The sequence below is a fragment of the Cetorhinus maximus genome, chromosome 3 (assembly GCF_964194155.1).
Source record: "Cetorhinus maximus chromosome 3, sCetMax3.hap1.1, whole genome shotgun sequence".
Classification (NCBI taxonomy): Eukaryota; Metazoa; Chordata; class Chondrichthyes; order Lamniformes; family Cetorhinidae; genus Cetorhinus; species Cetorhinus maximus.
The window spans coordinates 193,405,281-193,427,689 of NC_135881.1; the positions used below are offsets into that span (position 1 = coordinate 193,405,281).

The 22,409-nt window shown below is 40.5% G+C and overlaps 1 protein-coding gene across 1 annotated transcript in view; it reads right to left on the bottom strand.

The window, feature by feature from the left end:
• The window catches only part of gmds (GDP-mannose 4,6-dehydratase), a 663,771-nt gene that overhangs the window by 387,096 nt on the left and 254,266 nt on the right, over positions 1-22,409 (bottom strand). Inside the window, exon 7 of the mRNA XM_078539480.1 lies at positions 18,148-18,275. Within this exon, the coding sequence (XP_078395606.1) occupies positions 18,148-18,275 (128 nt within the window). The remainder of the gene's footprint in view (positions 1-18,147; positions 18,276-22,409) is intronic.

Sequence of the window (22,409 nt, forward strand, 5' to 3'; positions counted from 1 at the left end):
GGTAGCTAGTTAGAAGTGGCAGACTAGGAGGTTTAGCACACACAAAGTAAGTCACACAAAGGTGCGGCTGGAGGCTGAGTGCTTAAATCCGGGAATTTGGTAACCGAAGGAATTAGCTGCAGTGAGGGAGGTGGTGATGTTTTGGCCTTTCATAAATAAAGAGTAGTCCATGAGAGGGAGCTGGACAACAAGATCTGAGAGCTGAAGCCCAGAGGCATTAAGTAGGTTGCAGGTAGGTAATTGGTAAGTTTTATTTTTTTTCCCCCTCTAAACTAGGGCACTAGCTTAAACCAGTACAGGTGAGATAAACTCCATAATATAACTACGAATAATCATTAAGTGATATTCTAAACTTGAAACCTAATTGGTTAAATATAAACAAAATAAAGATGGCAGGGCAGGTGATGTGTTGCAGCTGTATTACGTGGGGCCTGGTGGACACCTGTGTGGTCCACAGCAAACCAAATCTGCAGTAATTGTCTGTAGCTCAAGGGACTTCGGCTTCAAGTTGATGAGCTGGAGCTTTGAACATTGCAATGCATCAGGAAGGAGGAAATTTGCCTGGACACTTGCAGTTCTCCAACAGGTTCAAGGTTCTTGCAGCTTGTGTGGGCGAGAGCAGGAATGGAGCACAAGCAGCTAGAAATTAAATTAAAAAGCAGAACCACAAAGGTAATAATCTCTGGATTACTACCAGAACCACAAGCAAATTGGCATAGGATAAATAAAATCAGAGAGGTGAATGTGTGGCTCAAAAAATGGTTGAAAGAGGAAATGGGTTTCGATTCATGGGGCACTGGACAAGAGGGAGCTGATCCGATGGGACGACTTTCACCTAAACTACTCTGGGACCAATGTCTAGGGCTGTTGTGAAGGATTTAAACCAAGAAGTTGGGTGGGAGGTGGTGGGTAGAGTGTTCACTTAAGGGAGATTTGGAAAGTAAAAGAGAAAGGACAAAGCAATAATGAAGGGTAGCAATGTGGGTAATGACCAGAGTGTGACTGGAAGGGACAGGGCGTACAAACATAAGGGTACACTAAGGTCAGGGTAGGGAAAATGGTACGGTGACAGAATTAAAGGCTCTTTATCTGACTGCATGCAGTTCTTGTAAGAAGATGGATGAATTGATAGCACAAATAGAAATAAATGAATATGGTATGACAGCCATTAGAGAGATCTGGTTGCAAAGTGTCCATGCCTAGGACCTGAATATTCAGGGTATTTGACATTTTGGAAGGACAGGAAGAAAAGAAAAGGAGGTGAGGTAGCTCTGTTAATAAAGGATGAAATCAATACAATACTAAGAAATGATCTTGGTTCGGAGGATCTGTTTGGGTGGGGATAAGAAATAGCAAAGGGAAGGAGTCACTCGTGGGAGTAGTTTCTAGGTACCCTGAAAGTAGTTACACTGCAGAACAGAACATAAATCAAGAAATAATGGGGGCTTTTAAGAAATGTACTACAATAATCATAGAGGTTTTAATCTTCATATTGATTGGACAAATCAAATTGGCAAAGGTAGCCTAGAAAAATGAATTTATAGAGTGTGTTTAAGACAATTTCTTACAACAATACATTCTGAAACCAACCAGGGAACAGGCTATTTTAGATCTGGTATTGTGTTATGAGGCAGGATTAATAAAATACCTCATAGTAAAAGATCCTATAGGTAAGAGTGATCATAGTATGATAGAATTTACATTCAGATTTAGGATGAGAAATTGGAGTCTGAAATTAATGTTGTAAACTTAAATAAAGGCAATTACAAGGGTATGGAGACATAATAGGCTTAAGCGGACTGGTCAAATAGCTTAAAGGATAAATTGATCGAGAAGCAGTGGCAGACATCTAATGAGATATTTCATAACTCTCAACAAATGTACATTCCATTGAAAAAGACTCTCTGAGAAGGATGCACCATCCATGACTAATTAAGGAAGCTAAGTATGTCAAATTGTAAGAAAAAATGTACAATGCTGCAAAGGTTAGTGGTAGACTAGAAGGTTGGAAAAATTTCAGAAATCACAAAGGATGACTATAAAAAAAAGGGAAAAATTGAAGTATAAGAGAAAACCAGCAAGAAATATAAAAACAGACAATAAAAGCTTTAAGTATATAAAAAGGGACAGAATAGCAACAGCAAGTGCTGGTCCCTTAGAGGGCAAGATTGGGGAATTAATAATTGGAAACAAGCAACTGGCAGAGACTTTGAACAAGTATTTTGTACCTATCTTCACAGTGGAAGACATAAAAAGAATCCCAATTAGTAGAAAGGCAGAGCGCAAAAGGGAGAGAAGAACCTAAAACAGTCATGATCACCAGAGAAAAGGTACGAAAGTGAAGAATGTATATTGACAGCAGCGCCTTTATGTAGCATGGCCAATGAGATCACTGAACCTCTTGTGTAATAGATGGGAGCTCGTGGGGTGCACTAACTGTCTGTGCCCCTTCCTTTCACAGAGTTTGCACCATTTTTTAAGGGGCTTAGTGTTCTCAATGCCCAGCAGTCTCCCTCTTTTGGTTTTTACTTCAGCCAGAAAGACACCCAGAAATGCATCAGACCTCCACTCCCGCGCCACACTCACTGCCCTTCCTCCCCCCAACAGACCTCCCTGCCACAACACCCATTAAGACTGTATTCAGTAGTGATTTTGCAGTTCTTAAGTGTTGCCAATCACTTCCAGCCAAATCATTGCTGCAAGATTGCTACTCTGGATAAGCAATAGCGTTCAAATTTCCATCCCCCTCACTGCTTCTAGTATGTCATTCTATCCCAAACATTGTCAACTTTATAATGCCGTTGATATCCAAGGGTGATCAATGGATAAAAAAGGAAATCCTGCAGACAACTAGGCAATATTCCCATCGTCTTCACACCAAGACAGGTGGCTGAAGTTTACAGCAAGATCACAGTTATTTTGTGGAGTGGACTTTCAGTGGGAAGCCTCGCGTCCCACTTGTCAAAGCATCTCTGTATTGCCTGAACAAAGTTAACTTCAGGAAGGAAAATCCAGGCCTACATATCCAAAAATCACTAGGAAATGCTGAGAAATGTTAATTAATGACCTCCAATTGATATTTCAATATGTCTTAATCTTGCTGGCCAATCTGCGGATTAGGAACGGTGCATAGCATTAACACACCATTATTTTTCCAGGAAAAATTTGGTCCGATTTCTGAGAATAATTGGCCCCAACCCTTCAGTTATCTCAAAACCATATTGATAATAGTGTCACCATTAGCACATTCCTTAGATAATATCACCACCGTCAACACCCCTTTGACCTTTTGTCTATGACATCTTTGGCAATCTCTTCTTTGCCTCCACCTATCACTAGCCCTCTATCCAGCTCTACCTCCTCAACCAGCTTGTATTTCACCATATTTCTACATTTCCTTAGTTCTGATGAAGAGTCATACGGACTCGAAACGTTAACTGTATTCCTCTCCACAGATGCTGTCAGACCAGCTGAGTTTTTCCAGCTAGTTTTGTTTTTGTTTCAGATTTCCAGCATCCGCAGTATTTTGCTTTTATCTTGATAATAGTCTTGATGGTTGGTTGGCCATCTTCTAGATAAACTTATTAAAATACTAGTCCGCTTTGTTCCAGTGGCTCTAGCCTTCTTTCTCTGTCATGTTAAAGGACGTTGCATCTTTGGGTATGACCCTTGGAATCTTGTTCTAAAGAGGACAGACATAAGGAGGCTACAAAGAGATATAGATAGGTTAAGTGAGTGGGCAAAGATCTGGCAAATGGAGTACAATGTGGGAAAATGTGACATTATCCATTTTGGCAGAAAAAATAAAAAAGAAGCCTATTATCTAAATGGTGAGGGATTGCAGAGCTCAGGGATGCACGGGGATCTGGGTGTCCTTGTGCCTGAATCACAGAAGGCTAGTATGCAGGTACAGCAAGAAATTAGGAAAGCTAACAGAATGTTATCTTTTATTACGAGGGGAATTGAATACAAAAGTAGGGAGGTTATGCTTCAGTTATACAGGGCATTGGTGAGAACACATCTGGAGTACTGTGTACAGTTTTGGTCTCCTCATTTAAGGAAGGATACAAATGCACTGGAAACAGTTCAGAGAAGGTTTACTAGATTAATACCTGCAATGGGAGGGTCCCAAGAGGAAAGGTTGGGCAGGCTAGGCTTGTATCCACTGGAATTTAGAAGAGTAAGAGGCAGCTTGATTGAAACACATAGGATCCTGAGGGGTCTTGACAGTGTGGATGTGGAAAGGATGTTTCCTCTTGTGGGAACATCTAGAACTAGGGGTCACTGTTTAAAAGTAAGGGGTTGCCCATTTCAGACAGGGATGAGGAGAAATAATTTTCTCTGAGGATCAGGAGTCCTTGGAGCTCTATTCCTCAAAAGGAGGTGGAAGCAGAGTCTTTGAATATTTTTAAGGTAGATAAGCAAGGGGGTGAAGGGTTATCAGAAGTAGGTGAGAATCTGGAGTTGAGGTTACAATCAGATCAGCCACAGTCTTATTGAATGGCACAACAGGCTTGAGGGGCCGAGTGGCATACTCCTGCTCCTAATACATTAGTTCATTACCACTTTAAACCAAAAATCTCTCAAGCTAATTAGTCAAAAATATTCCAAAACACCTGTCACCTGGAAATAGTAGCTCAGTGTTCAAATTAATTATAGTAGAACGTTATGTCAACTAACAAATCGTACTTCAATCATGTGTATTATTTTATTTTTTTTCTTAAAAACAATACTTTCAGACAAACAATTTGCCTGCTTGATGTTATATAATCACTAAGGGTTCCACCACAATTAACAGTGTCTAACCAATAGCTTGTGTTCTGATTTGGGTAGAGGAAAGAAATGACCGTTTATGAAGGTATCAAAGCTCATCCTGTGATGATATAAACAGGTAATTACAATGAGGATCAGTACAAATATAAAAGCTAAATTAAGCTGTTTTCCTTGGCAACTTGTTACAACCACAACAGATTGGCAAAACAGAAAAAACGCCATACACCTCACAAGTATAACACCAAGTTCGTAGCCTATTGGAGACAGCAAGCCTAGCAATAACCAGGATAGCAAAGGAATAAAATGATTTGTTAGAGAACTGCGCAATTATTTGTCAAGCAAGTCATAGATTACCAGAATTGACAAACTTTGGGCTATTGTTGGACTACCAAAATTGAACCTAGTATTCAGGTGTGTTTGCCATTTAATCAAAAAAATGGCTTTGATGTAAAGGTGTTTTGAGAAATTCCATTAAAATTAGTGTTGGAAGAAAAGTGAGCAGGGACAGGTGACAACATGTTTAGCACTTTGGAGAGGAAAGGATCATTGGAGATGGTTTGTGGCTGTTTGCAGAGTGGGATTTTGAAGAAGGGGATGATTATGTATGTATTTTTTAAGAAGGGACAGTACCTTAGGAGAGGGAAGCAGTTACAATGTCAGCTACCATGGGAACCAGGAAGGGAAGTTCAATGGTCAATAGTTTGGTGGGAACAGTAAGTGGGTTTCATTAGCAAGACAAGCACTAAGATGGCATGTCAGGAAATGGGAGAGAAATGCAGTTCAGAGATAGGCTGTGAGGAGTTTGTTGAGGAGGCCTGGCTTGATAGACAAGGAGAAGGAGGGGAAAGCAGCAGAGGCAGCTGAAGGGTTGGGGCCAATTCTTCTCCGAGACTGGGCCAAATTCTTCCTGGAAAAATAATGCACAGCATTAACACACAAATGTTCCTAATCTGCAAACTGGGCAACAAGATTAAGACATGTTGAAATATGCCGAGAGTTGCTTTGCACAAGTGCTTTCTTTGCCTGAGCCTCCCCATCATTTTTAAGAACTTGCTGGCTTTGCATGTTAACCACCCATTAAATTCATCACAGAAAATCAGGGCTCATAATTATTGGCATAAGTACCCTTTTAATGGCGTGACAATTGCAAACGCAATGCCAATCCATTTCTTCAGCCCAGAGGGAATAATGTAAACTGTATGTAGTAAATTGTTGTTAGAGATTTTTTAAAATGTCAAATTTTAAACTACATTTTCTTACTTTTCTCTGTCTCTATCTTAATTCATTCTTTCTCCCCCTCTTTGCCTGATTTGCTTCTAATTCACCCTCCTTCGAAAGCAGAGGCAGTGAAGACAGATCTCCTCCAAATCGTTCAGATAGGCTTGTCTGGATCACTAAATGCAGTTTCTGGTATAACAGCAGGTATAACATCTTAAGTGTAGTCCCATCTGGCTTTGCTGTCCCCTCATGAATTAATTTTGCTCATCTAAATTGTGGAACATAATTGGAACCATGTCAAAGGAATTCCTGCCCTGAGAGGTTTTCTGCAAGTGAAATTGCAGCTGCAAGTAAGGCAGCTCTAAAACAAACTAGTACTAAAAGCTTGGCAATGCAAAATACCTGTCTTCTACACAAAATCAAAAATGCACGATCTATTCAGTAGAAGATTAAACTTTTTTTTAAACAATCAAAACTACAAGAAAGATCTACTAATTATGCAGGTCAGGTCAGCTGAACATTTGTGTGTCTATTTTATATAGGCACACAGAGCTACAGGGAAGAGCTGCTGACAAAAATGTGAAAACTGACATGAGACCAATGTGCATCATTTTAATTGTGAGGGGGCTCAATCTGGTCACCATCACAGCATCACAAAAATCGGTGAGTTTCAAGCTCCTAACGATTTGCATGCGTTATGTTCAGTGAAAATCTGTACATTGTGAATAAGCACATTTCCCAAAGCCATAAAAATGGAAAAGCAATGATTGGGAAGGATTTTCCCACTAGCTTCAGGAAGCCGACCTTGGGACCAGAATGGTAGAGTTATTTTCCCAGAGGCCACCTCCTAATTGGCCAAGTCTGCACTCACTGTGCTGATAAGGACAGTGGGCAAGCTCCTGATCCTGCCAGCTCAATCACAGGCTGACAGCTAGAGTTTTGACAGCTCCATTGTGCCATGGCGCTGCTGAGGAAGGTCAGAAAACATGAGGGTCTCCCAAAATAATGAAATATTTCAGAGGTGAGTTGGCAGCAAGCCCTCAGATTAGAGGGGGAAACCCCTCCAGTGGATCGCTGGGACCATGGGGGAAGCCTTACCTGCCCTCTTTTGGGAATTCAGTCTTCAACTCTGATGGACCTGCTCTGCTGCAGGGAGGCCACCTCCATGGAGCTGGCAATCTCCCCATATGGCAGAGGTCCACAGTCCCACCAGTAAAATGCCAATGGTGCTGCAAAATTGCTTCCAATTGAAGTATTAACCATTTAATTTACCTGCTTGCCTCTGTGAAGTGGGCAGGCAATTTGTTTCCTAGGCCTCCTGGGAAACTTCTCTGATGGCGAGAATCCATAGGGGAGCCTTCCAGGCATGCCTCTCTCCTATTTTCCTGGCCCCCATACCTCTACTCCCATCACCGAAGGGCCAGGAAAATTTAGCCTATTGTCTCTAATGCCTAATGCAACAGTAACTTCAGTTGTCTGTTTTTAGGAGCTGGAAATTTGTTGAATCTAGATAGATATCACCATTTGCACAGATCACAGAGGGGCTTAGAAAGAGTATAGATTTATTAACAATGATGAAAAATGGTAGACACTAAATTTAACACGTGATAATATGGGAAAAAGTTGAAAAGTTATTTTATATCTCAATTTATGGAACAAATGATCACTAAGCTTTTGCATTAATTCCCAGTCAAATAAATTTTGGACAGATAATGTGAAGACAAGCATCCCAGAAAACGGAGTGCAGATGCCCGAATCCTACAATAAACCTGCAATGTCCAAGGAACACTAACATGGGCAGTGTAAAGTAGGCTGGCAGCTTATGCACAAGCATCAAAACACCACTTTTTGAAGGGAAGGTCGCCATGCAAATTTTAAAAAAATTGGCCTGTGCTATTTTCATCTTAGCACCTTACCTGGTGAAAGAACTCAGCATACAGCAGGGGCTGTTGGAATATGGCAATTCAGACCTTTTACCTTGAGATTATAACACTAATAGCACTAAAAGATCATGCAGTACTTCAACCTCTCTTTTCCTGCAAAGATCAGCTCAGTTGTGTGCAGATGCAGGCAATGCTCCTGCAATGCAGTACGCAAGTCATTTTATTGGCTTTGATTCAGTCTGAAGCTTTTTTTCCAAACTCTCAGGAATAGTCTAAGCCAGGCAACATTGAAACAATTTAGTAAGTAAGATTTAAATGGATGCAACTATTAAGACATTGGATCTAAGAAGAGATGAAATAAATGATTTTATGTAGCACATAGGAGTATAAGGATTATACAAGGATTAATTTTGTGTGAGGGTGAGACAGTTGAAAGATATTGATGAAGGAGAAAGATGGTTGTTTCCATATCCAGACATAATGGACAGAATCTTAATTGGCAAGGGAACTGATTCGAGTGTGTGCAGGATGTTAAATTTCTTAAAAGTGACGTCATGTTGGACTCATGACATTATCTCACCCACTTGTGGGTGTCACTGGCTAGGCTAGTATTTATTGCCCATCCCCAATTAATTGCCCTTGTTCAAAGGGCAGTTAAGAGTCAACCACATTGCTGTGGGTCTGGAGTCACACGTAGGCCAGACCAGGTAAGGAAGGCAGATTTCCTCCCCTAAAGGGATATTAGTGAACCAGATGGGTTTTTGCGACAATCGATAATGGTTTCATGCTCACCATCAGACTTTTAATTCCAGTTTTTTATTGAATTCAAATTTCACTATCCGCCATGGTGGGGTTCATACCCGTGTCCCCAGGGCATTACCCTGGGTCTCTGGAATACTAGTCAGTGACAATATCACTGTGCCACTGCCTCCCCAAGTGAGCTTGGTACCCTCAAAACTGTTGGGTAAACAATTGTAATATGAAAATTGGCAAATAACTCCTGTTTTAACCCAACATTCTGACTTTGACAGTCAGTGCATGTATTTCCCTAACTGTGACTAACGCGCTGGGATCAACCAGACAAGTGCACAGCAGGGAATGCTTCAGTGAAACTGACAGGCTGGGGAGTCTTTGAAAAGTCAAAATGAAGAGCGCAAGCACTGTATAGGTGAGGGATGGTGTTCATAGCACCTGCTCTGAGAGTGTGCGTTCAATGCTTGACATGCAATTTCCAGCTACTTTAGAAGTCAGTTCACTCAACTTCGACTTCTTATGCTTTGAGCTGCACTTCCCTGCTTAGGACTTCATTGTAGCATGGGAGCAGCTTATATAGCACCACCTTGAACCTCTGATGAAGAACAAGGGGTGCAGCAACACCAACTGTAGCAACACCAGCTGCCTTCTCCTCAACCACATACCATTACACAGGGAAATGGGGATAGATACAGAGATTCAACTCCGAGAAGGTGAGGACCCCCGCAACTCTGCGTCTATAGATAGAGATCGGCTCTCTCAACATGTTTGAACACCAGTATCTCAGGAGACTCAGGTTTTCACAACAGGTTGTTGCTGAGATCTGCAGCCTCCTGGAGTAAGACCTCCTTTAGACCTGGTGGACACACATTGCCAGTGGCCATCAAGGTACCTATCATTAGAGGGTCACATCCACATATCCCCAGCCCAAACCCTACCCCCTCTCTTCGCCTGCAAGGATAGAAAAGAGGGAGGAACAACATTTGTGGAGGATGACTGTGAGGCACAGCTGTGAGAGGGCAATAGGACGTTGGTTGCCCAGATGGCGATGTGATGAGTTGCCTGTAGGGAGAGGAATGTGTGGAGCTGCGAGGTGTGTTTACCTGAGGAGTGCTGTGTAGAAAAGTGCTGGGAAAGTCAGAGCATAGGGCAGCTGAAATTGCTAAGTCACTCATCTTTCCCACCCTCCCGACATTCTGGATCCTCAGTGCACCGTTGCCAGGTTTGACTCCTGTTGCTCATTTCCTTGGCCTCTCCCATGCATGCCTGTTTGGTTAGAGGGACTGTTCTCTTCCTCCCATTCTCGTGCAAGATCAATTCATTGCAGTCCCTCAGATCCTGCGGTAGGGCCTCCAGGTAAGAGTAGAAACCAGAGGAGCAGACTTCCTAGGTCTCCTTCCCATTCCTGTGGTAGCTGCTGCCTCAGGAATCCATTTCCAGTTCAGCCTTTCTGATCCATGCTGGGACCCCATTAATTAGAAATCCTTCCTTTGACAGATTTGCTGCAACATCCTTCCCACCCCCTTTGAACAGTAGGGAAACCTGGAAGTGGGATGCTAATGCTGTAGCTCAGTTGGAAGGACCATGGCAAAGCCAACTTCTTGGATAGATGGGCTCCCAATGTGCTACAAGTCTCCTTTTGCATGCAAATCAGTTGAAATAAAATTCTGTCCAAATCTTTATAAAAAACAAACTTCAACAGTCCATCAGCATTAACAGCAATTTGCAATGATATAAGATCTTCAATGCAGTAATGTGATTACTTACACATGGAAGAAACACATACCCAGGGCTTGGGAAACCCAGCAGCTGAAGGGAGCTGAAAGTTGCTGGATCTAGCTGGTAAGAGCCTTTCTGTCATTGCATGTGGGCTAGGAGGAGCAGGAGTTCTTCCTGCCAGCCAAACTGCTTCCTTTCCTGTGATCACCTACCAGGCCCATTATCTTTTCATCCCACTACTGCTCCCCAATCCAACCCTGCCGACCTGTGATTTCCGCAACATTCAGACACCATGCTCCCTTCCCGCAATCTCTAGATCTCTCCTCTCTGCTCCCCAGTAATGACCTTCTAGTGCAGCCCTTCTTGCCCAACAGCCAGCAATCAACAACTTTGACAGCAACTTATATTTATATAATATCTTTAATGTAATGAACGTCCCAAGGCATTTTGCAGGAGCATTATAAAACAAAGTGTGATACCAAGCCACAAAAGGAGATATTAGGTCAGATGACAGAAACTTTGGTGACAGAAGAATGGTTTTTATGGAGTGTCTTAAAGGAGGAAAGAGAGGAAGAGGGGGAATTCTAGAGCTTGAAGCCCATAGGCAACTGAAGGCATGGCTCCGATGATAGAGCAATCGTAAATGGAAATGCACTAGAGGCCAGAATTAGAACAATGTAGCCTATTAATCTGGCTGACTGCTGTCAGGAAAATGGAGAAAAAAAACAAATGAGGTCCTATTATTAAATTTGACCTCCACATTACCTGCACTTCCACATTTCCCAGCCATTAAAAACAACCCCCCACCCCGTGAAAATCGGGACATAAGACAATGGATTCATACCTAAGGAGCAACGTGTAAATAGGCAAATGAGGATTCAAAGATGGTATTCTGGTGTGTACCTTAAGTAACCATGTAAAGCAAGAGAATGCCAATAGCAAGAAGTTAGTCCTGTTTTACAATCCCAATGGTAAATTTAAACCGGTTGCCAAAGCACAAATGAAAGTACAAAAATGTTTCTCTAAAATTTGCACAGCCAATGAAAGTACAAAAACAATCTTTAAACTCTTAGTAATTGGTTTGCTAGAAACACTCCAACCGGCAGATGAGCGATTACACTAATACTACAGAACTCCATTGTGAATCATCATGTAAGTAAATGACGTTAGCACATTTAAAACAGAGGAGAATTGACAAAGCCAACAGCACCAATGAAAGGTGTACAGAACTGCGAACAATTGTGAATTTACCTGAATGGATTATGACAGTCAATTATTAATAGAGCATCAATGTCTATTCCCATTTGCTTTTTATACAACTGGAACACCATTTCTACCAACGTGAGAAAAAAGTTCAGATAGAATCACAGAATGTTTACAGTGCAGAAGTAGGCCATTCAGCCTATCGAGTCTGCACTGGCTCTCTGAAAGAGCACCCCACCTAGCCCCACTCCCCTGCCTTATCCCCATAACCTTGCACATTATTTCTTTTTAGGTAGCAATCCAATTCCCTTTTGATTACCTCGATTGAACCTGCCTCCACCACCGTCTCAGGAAGTTCGTTCCACACTCCAACCACCCTCTGGATGAAAAAAATTTTCCCCACATCACATTTACTCCTTTTGCTAATTATTTTGAATTTGTGCCCTTTAGTTCTTGATGCTCTCTTGAGTGGAAACAGTTTCTCACTATTTACCCTGTCTATACCCCTCAGGGTCTTGAATACCACTATCAAGTCTCCTCTCATCTTTTTTTCCCAAGGGAAACAGACCCAACCTCTCCAATCTATCCTCATAGCTACAGTTCTTTATCCCTGGAATCATTCTTGTGAATCTCCGCTGTACTCTCTCTAATGCTTTCACATCCTTCCTCAAGTATGGTGCCCAGACCTGAATGCAGTACTCCAGATGAGGCCTAAACCATGTCTTATACAAGTTCAACATGACCTCCTTACTCTTGTACTCAATGCCCCTATTAATAAAACCTAAGATATTATATGCTTTATTAACTGCTCTCTCAACATGCCCTGCCATCTTCAATGATCTATGTACATATACACCGAGGTCCCTCTGTTCCTGCACCTCCTTTAGAGTTTCTCCTTTTACTTTATACTGTCTCACCATATTCTTCCTGCCAAAATGGATCACCTCACACTTCTCTGCACTGAACTTCATTTGCCACTTGTCTGCCTAATCCACCAAGATGTCTATGTCCTTTTGAAGTTCAAGACTATTCTCATCACAGTTGACAACATTTCCAATCTTTGTATCATCTGCAAATTTTGAAATCATGCCCCGCACACCACAGTCTAGGTTATTAATATATATCAGGAAGAGAAAGGGTCCCAAACAACCATTTATCACTACTCCGTTTCCTGTGACTCAGCCAATTTCTTATCCAAGTGCCTACTTTCCCTTTTATTCCATGACGTAGAATTTTGCTCACGTCTGTTTTGTGGCGCTGTATTAAATGGCTTTCAAAAATCCATATGCACCAAATCAACAGCATTTCCCTCATCAACCTTCTTTGTTACCTCCTCAAAAATCTCCAGCAACTTAGTTAAACATGATTTTCCTTTAATGAATCCATGCTGACTTTCCTTAATTAGCCTGCACTTGTCTAAGCGACTACTGATTTTATCCCGAACTATAGGGCAGGATCTTCCAGTCGGCGAGCAGGGCGGGGCCCGCTCGCCGACACATAAAATGACGCGGGATGACATCGGGTGGAACTCCAGACGTCACCCCGCATCATTTCCACTTTCAGGTCGGCGAGGGCGCAGCCAAGTCAGCTGTGCGCCCACCGACCTGTCAATGGCCTATTGAGGCCATTGAGAAGCTAACCAATATCATTAATGGACCTGCCCGGCCAACCTTAAGGTTGGCAGGCAGGCCGGGAGCCCTGGCGGGCTTCAGAAAAAGCATGAAACCTCATCCACGGGCGGGATGGAGTTTCATGAGGGTATTTAAATTTTTAATAAAAGTTTCAGTTAAAGTTATGGGCATGAGGGGACGTCAGGGAAGTTTTTCTATCATTGTTATTGCAAACTTTAATTTGGAGCCAATCTCCCTGAGACAGAACTTAGCCTCATGCGAAAGAGCGCACTCCCGGCTGAGGGAATTCCATCCCCCACCCCGCCTGCACAGGGAGCACATAGTGCTTCCTGGCAGATGTCACGCTGGACAGACCTTAATTGGGTCGCCCACGTAAATTGGCGGATTGGAGGCGCGCCTGGCCAGGCCCGCTCCTGCACTTCCCCGCCCCTCCCCAACGGGGGGAAAATTTTTCCCATAGTTTCCAGGAGTTTCCCTGCCACTGAGGTCAAACTGACTGGTTTGTAGTTGCCAGCTTTATCCTTGCATCTCTTTTTGAACTAGGATGTAACGTTCGGAATTCTCCACTCCTCTGGCACCTCCAGTGTCTAAGGAAGGCTGGAAGATTATCACTAATGCCTTTGCAATTTCCACCCTCACTTCCCTCAGTACCCTTGGATGCACCTCATCTGGTTCTGACACCTTGAGCAGAAATTTTCCCTCGTTGGGCAGGCACGTGCCCGATCCAAACAGGAGGAAAATAGTGTGTGATGACATCGGGTGAGCGCAAGAGGTGGCAGCACGCCTGCCGACAATTAGGAGGCCTATTAAGGCCCTTAAGCAATTAATTAAATGGAATTTTCCACTGCCCGCCCAGCTGTTCGGTTGACGAGCAGGTGACTAGGCCAAGCAGCCTTTGCATTTCTTGCACGGGTGAGATGAGGTTTCGACCTGTGATTAAAAAAAAAACCTCTTAAAACTCATTTTAACATGTCCTTGCTCATGTGATAAAGTCCTATGAGGGGACATGTTTTCCTCATTTTTCAACTGTTTACTTCTAATGTTAAAAATCTTCAGCTCCCTGAGGCAGCTCTGTGCCTTCAGGGAGCTTTCATTGAGCGCACCAGCGTGCATACACTGATTTTTGCGCTTGCCCTTCTTTCCCCAACCCCTCTAACCCAGGCAGCGCTGAGCGTTTCAGCACGCGATTTATGCTGGCTGGACATTAATTGGCCAGCCACCGTGAAATCGCGTCAGGGCTCGATCGTGGGCAGCTGTCTGTTTCACAACCACTCCCGGGCCCACCCGACGAGGCAAAAATCTTGACCCTTATCTATTTTAAGTAAAGATGGCCTTTCTAACACCTCCTCCTTCTCAATTGTAAATTCTTCCAGTGTACAAGTTACCTCTCCTCTCAGTTCAGTGGTTATTTTATAACCTCATCCATAAAAATCACAGAAATAATTAAAAGTTGATTTGAAGTGCATCTTTCAAGCATCATAATGAACCAAGCATTAAGTAACATAAATTTATGGCTACTGTACATTGTGAAACGTAATCAGAAGTTATACTATAAAAAATACATCTAAAAATGTATGGCGTTTTAAGTTTAAAATACACTCTTTATTAATGTTTTTGTCAAGATAAAATAAATGAACAGACTTCATATAAAAGGACTGAAGAGTACTGGCTTGGGAATTAATTAGGAATAAAAGCCATCCAACAGCCATACGTGCAAAATGATTTTACATTGAACAGTGAGTATTCAATGATGCATCCAGAAGCCCCCTTTGGCTCAGCTGATTCAGTCGATGAGTAGCAGAAGCAAACTGATTGAGAAGGTCCCGAGTACGTTCAATCTGTGCTGAATTGAATATTTACAGCTGAGGCTTTAATAGGGATGCTATCCCCAACATAATAAGAAAAGCAAAATACTGTGGATGCTGGAAATCTGAAACGAAAACATAAAGTGCTAGAAAAATTCAGCAGGTCTGGTAGCATCTGTGGAGAAAGAAACAGAATTAATGTTTTGAGTTCTCCGAAAAAGAGTCGTATTGGACTTGGAGCATTAATTCTGTTTCTCTCCACAAATGTTGCCAAGCCTGTTGAATTTTTTCAGCACTCCCTGTTTTTATTGCTATCCTCAACATCTGAGTTGGGGAGGGGAAATCAGATAGGGTTCCTGCTCATAAATACACTGATGCTTCCGGAAATAGTGTGTGAGGATGTCAAGTAAGGGCAGAATCTAGATTAATGCCAGTGCCTCTCTGCTAGCTAATAGTACTGAGGGAGTTCTTCATGTCTGAAGTGCTGTCATTCAGATGAGGCATTAGGCCAGGGCTCCATTTGCCCTCTCAGTTGGATGTTAAAGATCCCATGATACTATCTGAAGAAAATTACAAGAGTTCTCCCTGGTCTTCTCACCAATATTTATCTGTCAACCAACATCACTTAAAAAAAAATGACTACCTGGCCATTAGCTCAATGATATTTGTGGAAACTTGCTTTGTCCAAATTGGTCATTGTGCTCCCTACATTACGACAGTCACCACACTTACAACTACTTTATTGATTGTAAAGCACATTGGGACATCCTGTGTTTGTGAAAAGTGCTACATAAATGCAAGTTTTCCTTTCTTTTCTTTAGCCCACACATTGACCATGGCTATTTGGATGAAGTAAAGGGGAATGCTCCATACACATCCGAATTTGCCCAGGGAAGGAATCAAAATTCTTGATAAAAATGGAAGGGAAAAGAAGACAAGAGTTTTTTTTCAAATTGCATGTTGTCAGAATAGTTCAGCAATTGTTACACTTCTATTTAAAAGGTCAAGAGTTCCTGTCCTTCAAAATTGAGCATTTGCATGGACAACATTAGGGGTCATTTTCCATTCCTTTTGCTGGACTCCAAATGGTCAATGTGTGGCAATCGTGCCCTTCAGTTTAAAGAGGGTCAGGCTTGTGATCAAAAACAAACAGGACCAGTTTACCCCATGCGGAAACCAGTCAATGTTAATTCCAGCTAAGGAGTGGTCCGAGGCTCAGGCCATCTTCCCTTTAGTTGAAGGGGCGAGGAGAGGAAGCAGTGTATGGCAGTAGCAGAACTTCAAGAAAAATAAAGTTCAAAGATGATTTGGAGTCAACGTATACACAAGTAACATGGCTATGAACATACTGCTTTCATATAGAGTCATAGGGTAATACAGCACAGGAGGTGGTAATTCAGCTCATTATGCCTGAGCTGGGTCTTTGAAAGAGCCATCCAATTAATCGCATTCTCCTGCCCTTTCCCCACAGTACTGCAATTTCCCCCTTCAAGTGTTTATTTCCAGTACATTATCTAAAATAAAAATAAAACAAAATATCCCCCAGAAACTATAAGGGTATGGGCTATCCACAACTGTATTCTGAATATATATCCTGTGTCAATGAATGATCATTATAACCAGATATATCATCTCACATGAATAGATTGTATACTAATGTCGCAGTAATGGCCCCAGTATATTAAATTTGTCCTCAAATCACTATAAGTAAAATAGTACAAATATTCACCTACCTTTCCACTGGACTTCAAAGGTATGAAAAATAAGAACTGTTAGACACCCTGCAGTAAAATGTGCCTGGCATTGGCAGTCTTAAATCCTGCAGAAACTACAGATAAGATCAGAGCAGACTTGAGTTTTTTTTAAAAATAGCTGAGACTTTTAGCCAAATTTAATAAAAAAAAAGGTTGCTCTTGTATTTTTTTTGGCTTCTTGTGCTGCCATTTGTTAGCAACCACAGCATTTATCTTAAACCAGACTCATTCGATCTTTACGAGTGCTAGATTTTCATTAGGATTATGAAACAGCAGCAAAAACAAAAAAAGACCTGAATTTAATAAATCGAATGAATTAGACCTTTGGTGAGTTTGATACAGGTTAATGAATCAGACATTCGCTTAGTTCATTACTTAACCTTCCTCAACTTGTGAGGTGGATGCAGATTGCACAAAATTCCAAAGAAGCACATTTATGCCAAAGACTACATGTACTAGGAAAGATTTAACACAGGAAAATTGTGACGAGGCAGCATAAAATAAGAAAATTATAATTTTCTCCCTCCATCTTTAATTGCAGACTGACTTTTCTAATAGGACAAAAATTTGGTTTAACTATATACCATTTGCAAAAAGCACAGTTTAAGTCTATCATTAAAATTTAAGTAGGAACCGAATATATCATCAGTATAAAGTTCTGTGGTGTTTGCACTACCAGTAGCAGACATCTGGATTTGCTGCTTTCTTTCACATAGAAAGTAAACCCACACAGAGGCATTTACCATAAACTTGTTGCCGCACCCTTATTAAACTGTCAGCTTTTCTTGCTTTGTAGGTTTCTAGCTTCTGTTTAAATTACGTAAATAGTTCTGGAAAACCAGTGTCTGTGTCCCAGGGATGTATGATTCAAAAAGACAGAAATAGCATTGTAAGCACAGGAAACCTGTCAGGACCCAACTGAGGGAAACAAGCTAGCCAGTCCAGACACTATTTTTGCTGCTGTCTAGTAGAGTTAAATGGTCTCCATAGTTGTTCCACACTATAGAATGGAAAATGAAATTAAATATATTGTAAAATACAAACATGCTTATACACTTGTACATGTATCTAAGGAGAAAAGGTGAAAAAAAATCAGAGGAGGAAAAAAGCTGAAATTATTGTCAAGGTTCAGAATGACCCTCTGGCAGTAAGTTACCAGTGAAACATAAACTTATAGCTGTTCTGAAAGAAGTGAAAGATTGTTTTTTAGTCAGGTCAGGACTGGGGTAGCCCACCATGGAACTAAATTCCCTAGGCTGTAATTGACTGTACACTGCGTTAGCAACTCTCCTCTGGCACAAGTTCACAAGATACGCCATACAGATTGAGCAATTTTTTTGAGATGATGCGTGAAACGTATCATCCAGGCAGGGAACTATTTCTGAACAGCCTCTGGCCAATGGCCTACCTCAATGTAGTCCTTGGCATGACCCCAATCTCTCTTGGCATCCAGATTGCCCAAACTAAAACAATCCAGCTGTCTGAGGTGAATCTTAGCCACCGACCGACTAATTTTCCGAGTTACGAAATTAGACCCTGAAACAAAGATAACAGATAACATCAATATAGTTATTCCGGCTGTTTAACTGTATTAAAATGGAAACAAAAATGTATTTAACATTTTAAGAGTTACTTGTTTTTTAGTATTATGGTATCATCTGTCAGTTGAGTAAACCCAGAAGCTTCAAACCAAAGAGTCAAGAGCTCCATTTACACAGCAAACAACTTTCTAAAGCCTCTTTACAAACTACTTAATCATTTTTAATTTATTATTTATATCTTCAATTCAGGAGCCAAGCCAATAAAAGTGTACGCAACTGTCAACCTATAAACACCAAATACACAATGGCACTGAATTTTTAAAGTTTAAAGATGGAGAAAGTTTAAAGTTAAAAAGTAGAAAGCAATGAGTTATAATCACCATTATAGATGACATCAATTTAAAACAGCACCAGCCAGTATCTGACAACAGCACTTATCAGAACAAGTGAGATGCATTAAATAAAATGGATCTGATAATCAAATATATTGCCAAAAATTACAATTGAAACACAGTGTAGCAAAATCTAATCCAATAATAGGAAGCTTATAACACAAATGACATAACACTCATTTCCATAAATACTAAAAGAGATTTAATATTTCTAGGCAAATTCAATAATATATTAAATAATATTACTCATCCTGCACAAAGACAAAGACATTTACATGCTGATAATGTCCCCATTGTTTATATTGTGTGTATTTTTGTTTGCACATTTGCCTATTATATCGAGGAGGACAGTACAAAAAGTGCCAGTGAACAACTATTTATTCCGTCTCTAAGTCAACAATAGATTTAGGTAGACGAAGGTGCTGTGCTAGGTTATGCTGCCTCATTTTTGGTAGCTCATCTATTTTGTTTAGGTTAATCTTTGTGCTGGAGCTCATTGCTTTTCATTTTCCAGCCATGTATGCTTCTGTAGTCTGTGCAAACTGTAACCCAACACCAAAGACATAGGATTAAGGAGCCAAGGTAATTGTACCTTAACTAGGTGTGAACAGCTGATGGAACAGCTGAGTCCACCCAATTTATCCAAATTAATTTAATACAGTAATTTAATACAGTGTTTGTCATCGACAGCTACGGCAAACAGCTAACATTAGTAACCTGGTACAAACAGCTGGCCACAATAACCACAGGCAATATAAGTGGTGCAGACTGTACAAGATACATTTAAATTATTGTAACATCTACCTAAACCCAAAAGGTGGTCTTCTTAATTTAGTGAAGTAATTGCACTATACTGAAGCAAAGAAGGATAAAATTGTCTGTTAATTTTCTATTGCAGACTGGTAAGTATTAATTATTTTCCACCAATAAGCTTGGTTAAATTGTTTCCCTTCAGACACCAAGTCACATAACAAATTGATCATCAGATTCCTAAGTACATAAACTTGAGATATAATTCTTGCACTACATGTGAAAGTAGCAATCAAACTTGCCTTGAAGTAAAAAAAATGTCAATTGGTGAAATGTAATCATATGGATTTTTGGATTTAACTGGAAGTCACATTAGAATAAATGAAAAATTAAAATAGGTTCATCAACAGGAGGCAAGTTAACTTTGTTCCTGAACCCAATTTGAACTCTAGTTTGGTGACTGCATTTTTCACTAGCCGCCATCTGCTGTTAAATGGGTGATCTTCAACACTCCGGCAGAGAATTGCCTCAGCAATGGCTTTGCACAGCTGGGAAGCAAAAAGGACAGACACTGAGAATGTCATGGCTGACTGAACAGACTACTGAGATCTGAGAGATTACACCTAATTTGCTTGCCAAGGACTGCCAAAATCAACAATATTTAACAGCAGGTACTCAAAAACATATAGGTACATTTTCAGAAAAGTATTAATTTTTCATTTAAAAATCTACTTTGCACTGTGCATTTTTGGTGAATGTTTGATTTTTATCCATTTAAAATTATAATAATTATACAAAGAAATATTTGTTAAAATATTGTTGTCAACATTTGTTTCCTTTGTTATGAAAATAAAAGGACTGGAAATCATGCTATAATTGTATTTGGGAAAAAAATACTGGCAGGCAGGAATTTTACAACATAAATGTATCCTTTGTGCAATTTTATTGCAAACTTGAGAAACCTTCCAAAGGCTTTTGATCTGAACCCTAGTTTGACAGCTAATGTATGCAAGACAGATGATACTAAAGCAAGCCAAGTGGATTTCCTACTGCTTAAATATCTTATTTTGTCTAGATGACACAATTTTGCTGTTGTTTCACTCTCCCATTTCAGACTGCAGCGAACACTGTGCACTAACAATGAAGGTTCTGCAAGCAAGAAGACATATTCTGTCCCCATCCTTTCTACATCCAGCCTCAATTGTAACAATTGGGTCTCAAAGAACTGAAAACCTAATGGCATACTACATTGCACCTTTAATTTTCTGTCTTTAAATTAAATGGTAGAACACAAGTTTGCACTTGTGATTTCCCTTACATGACGTACTCTTCATCCGAGTTCTGTTGTCATAGTTTTGAAGCTGAGCGCCTTTCTTCACAAAGAGAGGACGAAAACCAGCAAGTGGATTCTTGCATACCCCCTAAATGCCATTTACAGTAAAATCCTTCTAACCTCATGGCTAGGCAACAAAGTAAACAAAAAAAATGACATTGCTTAATAATTGCATGTTAACTTTAGTTCAATTAAAACTTACATTTAACTTTTAATTTTAAATTTATTACTTGGATAACCTGTGGTGTATGCAGAATATATAATCAGCAATTCACAAAACACTGATTTAAAATCCAGGAATCCCACGTAATAAAACAGAATCTGATTGATTCACTCACTGCAAATCAATGTTTCGTTATAGGAAAGAGCAGTTCCTTTTGCATATTACATACAAGGCCACTGATTTTCATTTTCACCACAAAAGGATCGATCTGCATGTCTGAGGAAAACCTTCATAAATCAGTCATAACTAAAAGAGATTATCAACTAAGCTTAACAGGATTCCACTGTTAATGAAGATGCAAGTGTAACCAAGGAACCTGGACTTAGTACCAAAATATTGTAGAATTGCATCAGAGAAAAGTGTAGATAGTAGCTGAAACAGTAATGCAGTTGTTAAACAAAAAAAACATGGACAAAGGGCCATATTGATCCAAATTAAATTAGGAATAGATTGGAAGATGCCAGGGAACATTTTCTAACTTGAAAGGAGGTAAATGTTGCCACTCCAACTGCTGGATACAAGATAATCAACTATTCATTTTAGAAAAGGTCAGTTGTAAATCTTGTAACTCGAATATTGTTAAGATGTGGTTCAACTCCAATTTTCTCTAGACTGGACTGAATGCATAGTTGCACTTCATTTTAAATTTTTTTATCATACAATATTACTTGGTCTTCCTAAGGTACATCAGCAGTCCAAACCTTTCTGCAGGTTGGCCTTACTGCCTCAATACAGATGAGCATAATGTTGGAAAGTGTTAAATTGTTCACTTTGAGTAATACTCTGCTTTTTTATTCATCCCGCCAAATGGAGAAAGACGGCAGAATTCTGAGGTACAGAGGGATCTAGGTGTCCTAGTGCATGAGTCACAAAAAGTTAATATGCAGGTACAGCAAGTAATTAAGGCAGCTAATGAAATGCTATCATTTATTATGAGAGGAATTGAACATAAAAGTAAGGATGTTATGCTTCAGTTATACAGGGCATTGGTGAGACCACATCTCGAATATTGGGCACAGTTTTGGTCTCTCTATTTAAGGAAGGATATAAATATGTTGGAGGTGGTTCAGAGGAGGTTTACTAGATTAATACTTGGAATGAGTGGGTTGTCTTATGAGGAAAGGTTGGACTGACTGGGCTTGTTTCCACTGGAGCTTAGAAGAGTGAGGGGTAACTTGATTGAAGTGTATAAGACCCTGAACAGTATTGACAAGGTGGATGTGGAAAGGATGTTTCCTCTGGTGGGTTAGTCCTGAACTAGGGGGGCACTGCTTTAAAATTAGGGGTTGGCCTTTTAGGACAGAGATAAGGAGAAATTTTTTCTCTGAGGGTTGTGCGACTTTGGAAGTCTGCCTCAGAAGGCAGTGGAAGCAGGGTCATTGAATATTTTTAAGGTGGAAGTAGATGTATTCTTGTTAGGCAAGGGAATCA